The 6,000-nt window shown below is 26.0% G+C and overlaps 1 protein-coding gene across 3 annotated transcripts in view; it reads left to right on the top strand.

Moving 5' to 3' along the window:
• The window catches only part of LOC136090426 (torsin-1A-like), a 57,466-nt gene that overhangs the window by 26,525 nt on the left and 24,941 nt on the right, over nt 1-6,000 (top strand). For all 3 annotated transcript variants that reach the window (XM_065817041.1, XM_065817043.1, XM_065817042.1), the window contains exons 3-4: nt 3,687-3,728; nt 4,331-4,501. In XM_065817041.1, the coding sequence (XP_065673113.1) occupies nt 3,687-3,728; nt 4,331-4,501 (213 nt within the window). The remainder of the gene's footprint in view (nt 1-3,686; nt 3,729-4,330; nt 4,502-6,000) is intronic.

Raw genomic sequence — 6,000 nt, 5'->3', positions numbered from 1 at the left:
ATACAAAATCTTTTAAATTTTAATTAAATTTTCTTAAATATTAAATTTTAGATAAAAAAAAGGAAGAAAAACGTAAATAAATGAATAAAAAAAATTGTGTATATATAAAATTATTATATATATTTATAATTATATAAATGAAATCATTAGAGTACTCTTATTTAACGCCTTAGAAGGAAATTAATTCATTGTCTTTAAGTAAAAGAGTTTGCCCTATGTTTTGCATTAAATTGGTTAGGCGAAGAGTGTGTTTTAGATCATCATTTAAAAGTGTATTTTGTAATTTAGGTCCTCGATTTGTAACTGAGTATTTAGGGGCTGAATAATAGATTTTGGATCAACTAAAGTTGTTTTTTGAGAATCTTGTGCTGTATATATGATTTATTTTTTAAGTATTGAGTAAAATAAAGGCGGTGCCGTTTTTTATTCAAGTTTAAACATAAATATAAAAACTTGATAAAGATTTATTTTGAAAATATTTAATATATTGAGTTTACTAAAAAGTATTTTTGTATGGGAGAGTCGACCTTCATTTGAAATAATCCTAATAGTATGTTTTTGTTTGCAGAAAAGTTTTTTGTTTGCAGAAAATATTTTTTGAAACTTTATTCTCAATTACATTTAAATGTTCTCTCCAATTAATACTTTCATCTAGAATTACGCCCAAGAATTTCTAATGATTTTTTCCTTTTTATCAAATTATTATCAATAAAAAGGGTCGCTAGTTTCCATGGAATATACATTTTTTTAAAGCATGATGGAATAATGTGCACTTCGTATTGGTAATGTTTAGGGATAGTTTATTGGATTTAAACCATCGGCTTAGTTAATCAAGTTCTTTGTTTACTGTTAAAAATAAGATATTAATTTCTTCATTGGAATAATACAAATTAGTATTTTCGGCAAATAAAATTGAGTTTGAGATATTAGAAAAATTATTTAAATTAATAATATAAACTAGAAATAAGAGTGGTTATTGTACTGAACCCTGGGAAACATCGCATTTGATAGTCATATTATCCGTTTTTCCACCTTCATATGAAATATATTGCTTCCTGTAAAACAAGTAACCCAAGTTTGAGTTTCTTATATTATAGATTCCTGTTAAATAAGTAACAAGTAAGCCAAGTTTGAATTTCTTATATTATAGATTTCGAATTTGAATAAAAGAATTATATGATCAACTTTATCAAAGACTTTGCATAGATCTATAAGAACACCTTTAGTATACTTTTTTCATTAAACCCTTCTAAATATATCCTGTACAAGATGTAAGATTGTGTTGTCAGTAGAATGACCGGATTTGAAACCAAGTTGGTTGTTGTGCAAAATATTTTTTTTGCTTAAGAAAAAATAGAATCTATTATACATAATTTGTTCTAGAATTTTGGAAAAACATGTAAGAATTGAGATTGGCCATATGGAACGTCATAAGGATCACCTGATTCTAAAATAGAGACAACTCTAGCGATTTTTGACTTTTGCGGAAAAACTCCTTCTTTTGAAAATAGATTAAATATATGCAAGAGTGGGATTGTAATGAGTTATATTGAATTTATAATGATGCTAATACTTATATTGTCAACTCGTATACTTTTTTTGCTCACCTTGTTGATTATTTAAAAATTTATATCGACATTTCTTTCTTTTTTAGTGATATCTTTGTTTTATAAAATTTTTTGCTGAACATCTTTTACACTTATATCAAATAAGCGCTTTATTTCACGTGTATATATATATATATATATATATATATATATATATATATATATATATATATATATATATATATATATATATATATATATATATATGTATATATATATATATATATATATATATATATACACTTTATTTCACGTGTATATATATATATATATATATATATATATATATATATATATATATATATATATATATGTATATATATATATATATATATATATATATATACATATATATATATATATATATATATATATATATATATATATATATACATACATATATATATACACGCATTTACCGTAACCTTTTGTTTTCTTATATATATAGCTTTGCCAGTGGTTACTTGGTTTTTCCAAAGTTTAAAATGATTTCTTAACATTTAAGCTTCAAGCTTGGTACTTGTGTCGACACATGTACCATGGGAGGAGTACGAGAAAATTAATAATAAATTTTAATAAATTAAAATTTATTGTTAACTTTCTCGTACGTTTGTTGATGTGACATAAAACATATACGTCATTAAAAATTTTTGTATTCAACGTTAGTGTATCTAACATTAATGACAACGAAACTCCGATGTAAAAAACACTATGCCGCTTTTCGTTTGCGTCATGATGCACCAGACTCAAAATAACTTTTTAATATTTTCACTAAAAAAAGGCAACAACCCAGCGGGCACACGATGTCAATCCAAGGCTGGATTATTGTTGTAAATAAGTCGGTGACGTCGAATATCCAATACAACGTTGTAATTTGTAGAAAAATACATTTTTCTAAAGTAGGAAATCATAGGCACGGAAGATACAGATTCATGCATTGCAAACAAGACCCAAATTATTGATTGAAAAGATGCAGACTTATAGCCATCTTTAAATAGCGATAAGGAACGTGTTTAATTGGTTGAAAAAATTTATAATATAATATTGTATAAACAAGTATTAAGTTATTTTTATATTTGTTCTGTGAGTTTCAGTGTAAGTTTTTTTTAAGAAGTTATGAAATGGTGAATGCTCAGATTGCTATTGGCTTGTTAATTCAAACAATAAAAATGTTATTTTTTTTTTGTTCTCAGATCTAAGTGGTCTAGCTGATCACGAATTGTTCATGGAGCATTATCATGCCGTCAACACTTGGTTTGAGCTGGAAAATTGGTTGAAAAAAATAGAGACAAGTGACAAGAAAACGCAGAAATCAATCAAAAAAGAAACTTAGCACTGGCAAAATGTTTTATAAAGAATCATTTTGATTGTTCAGTTTCTTACAACAGAATTTAGCTCTTTGTGCTACTAAGGATTGTTCTTTTTAACCAAACTATATTATATATACTATATTAAACTAATATTTTAGAGTCGAAAGTCGTAGTGTACAAAAACCTACAAAGATTCAATTGTGTGAAAGTTGTTCATTGCATAACACAAGTGTGTAACTAATCAGCCTTTTTCAAATATTTTGAAACACTGGGAGACATAGTCTTTTTGTAAATAAGACTAGATGAAGTTAGTTTTATGTTGATAGATTTATCAGTCTATACCCATTTATTGTATATAAATAAAAAAAGTCAGTGTATTTGATTTGTGTAAAGATTTTTTTTAATGCATTTTGAGTTTTATTCTAGCCATTTACTAGGATATAAAATTAACTTTTTAAATTTTAACTTTTAACATGGCTGATCACATAGACACCAGTGTTCTTCTTTAGAACTCACACAGAAAACTCTTTTTTAAAAAAAGAGCTTTTTTTATCATAAGATATCCATATCCGATATTTAGAGACTTTTCTATATAAAAATGTGCTCAGGTTCTTATGGGCACAGGGTTAAGTCAACGTTTGCTTACCAAATGCTGACTTAAATACACAAAAGTATGTAAAAAAAATTTAGTTATGCTTTTAATTTTTTTTAATATACAGTGCAAACCTAATGCTTTAACATTCTTAATGTTTTCTTTTAAAAATTTTAGACAAAACTCCACCACCTTCACCAACTTCAACGTGTCAAAAAGGTAATAAAAGTACTTTAAACTTTTAAATCAAAATTAATAACATTTTGTTTGTTTGTTAATAACATTTCAAGCTATATTTTGATTGTGTTTTCTAGTTAACTTAGTTTAGCATTATTTTACAAGCTTTGGCATATGACTCCTGCCATAATGTCTTAATTATTACTGCATTTTATCATAAATGTAGTTTTTGTTTTTATAATAATCAATATGCAATAAATAAAACATTATCACTCAATTTTAGTAATACATAAAGTACTTTCAGTAAATTATATGAATACTTTAAAGGCAAAAAATATTTATTTCTTTGCTTCTATTTTTGTATCTTATTTGTTTCCAGTTAAATAACACACCAATTATTTAAAATACCTAAAAATAGATAAAGTTACTAGTATTTCTTTTTGGTCTAAAAAAATCATATTTTTTTTCTCTCTTAGTAATATATAACAATGTAAAAACATAGGTTAAGTTAATTTTTTATTTGCATTTACGTATGTAAGCTCACCTCTAAACGAAGAATATAAAAAGTCAAGAGAGAGGGCTACATTTTTATTTGAAGAAAAGTTTTGAATATATTATAGTTTTTGAATTTTATATGTTTTAAGAAAATGGTGACTTCACTGAATGGAGTTTATGGAATGAATGCTCTGTGTCTTGTGGCATTGGTAACAAAATATTCACTCGCTCTTGTACAAATCCCCCTCCTTCATGTGGTGGGCAAAATTGTAACGGAGTTGTAACAAAAACAGAGTCATGTTATTTAAAGAGTTGTCCAGGTTCTCTGTTAATTTATTACTATTTTATTTATTAATAATATTATTGTTATGATGATGATGATGATGGTGGTGATGATGATGATGATGATGATTATAATGACGATGCCCAGGTAGCATATTAACGTTAGCCCAACATTGAACGTTGGTCCAACTTAGTATTATACGTTATATATAAGATTCTTTACAATTTTGAATCACTTATTTTTAAGGTATGTATTTAAGGTATGGACTTATATACTTTTTCTTTTTTAATGTTCAGTAAAACCAATACATTGATTTTTTTTTTCTTCAAATAAGTTTGATTAATTTGTTTTTGCGTTAAACGATAGTTGATTTTTATACTGATAAATAAATCAACTTAAATTTTATAATAACACAAAAAACCAAAGTTGTAATAATAATCATTAAAATAACATTAAAATATTCGTACAAATTATACATTATAATAATAATTTTTTCAACTGCTCAGCTTCATTACAAATCTTGAGCCTTTGACTTGTTTGAGAGATTTGTAATCAAAAAACTGATAACAATTCTAAAAACAAATGAGTTTTTACTAAATCTAAGCAATCTAATCTTAAAAAATCATTTAATTAAAATTTCCTGGTGCAAAAGTACTGGGACAGAAAAAAAATCTTTAATTAGATTTATTTTTTTAAACATTTTTTAAATTGAAAATACTTTATTTTAAAGTAAATTGCTGTAGTACTTTGTCGGGAAGCCCTTAGCATTAATTACTGCTTGACAGTGACAAGGTATTGAGTCCACCAGCTTCATAATCACAATAATTTTGATTTTTCGTCATTCTTGTTTCAGAATATTCTATAAATTAAATTTACTTGCTGATTTTCAACCTGAAATTCGTCAACCTGAAATTCGTCAATATGTTTCCATAGATGTTTAATAGAATTAAGGTCAGGACTTTGCTACGTTAATTCCATTAATTGAAATTTTTTGTTTTTGAAAATGTCTTTTATAAGGGTTGAAGTGTCTTTTGAGTCATTATCCTGCTAAAATATCCATCCTCAAGCCCTGAAAAATGTTCCACGCAAAATGCTGTCTTGGTAAATGCTGAAATTAAAAAACTTAATAACGAAAAATGTGGTGTTGACACAATCAAACATCTTTTGAGGTCTGCAAATCTACTTGGAAGACGTTCTACGAAGAAACTTTTTATTTATATAAAAAATTGAAAAGCACGCGATTAAAAGTACTTTTTAGTGATGAATTTAATTTTATGTTATTTGGATCTGATAATATTAGAAATGTCCGTCGACCAAAAGGCCATAAAAACGATCCTAAATACCAGCTACCAACAGTAAAGCACAGAACTCAAAACATTATTAACTGGGCTAACTTGAACAGAGATTTTATCGGTCCTTTCCATTTGATTGATGGTATAATTAACAAAAATATGTACAAATATATGCTTAAGAATGTTATGCTACCACATGCTAAGGACAAATAGCCTCGAGGAAGGATGTTTTATAAGAACAATG

Source organism: Hydra vulgaris, chromosome 14 (assembly GCF_038396675.1).
Source record: "Hydra vulgaris chromosome 14, alternate assembly HydraT2T_AEP".
NCBI lineage: Eukaryota > Metazoa > Cnidaria > Hydrozoa > Anthoathecata > Hydridae > Hydra > Hydra vulgaris.
Note: the sequence above shows the minus strand (reverse complement) of the source record. Positions and strands in the feature narration are given on the sequence as shown.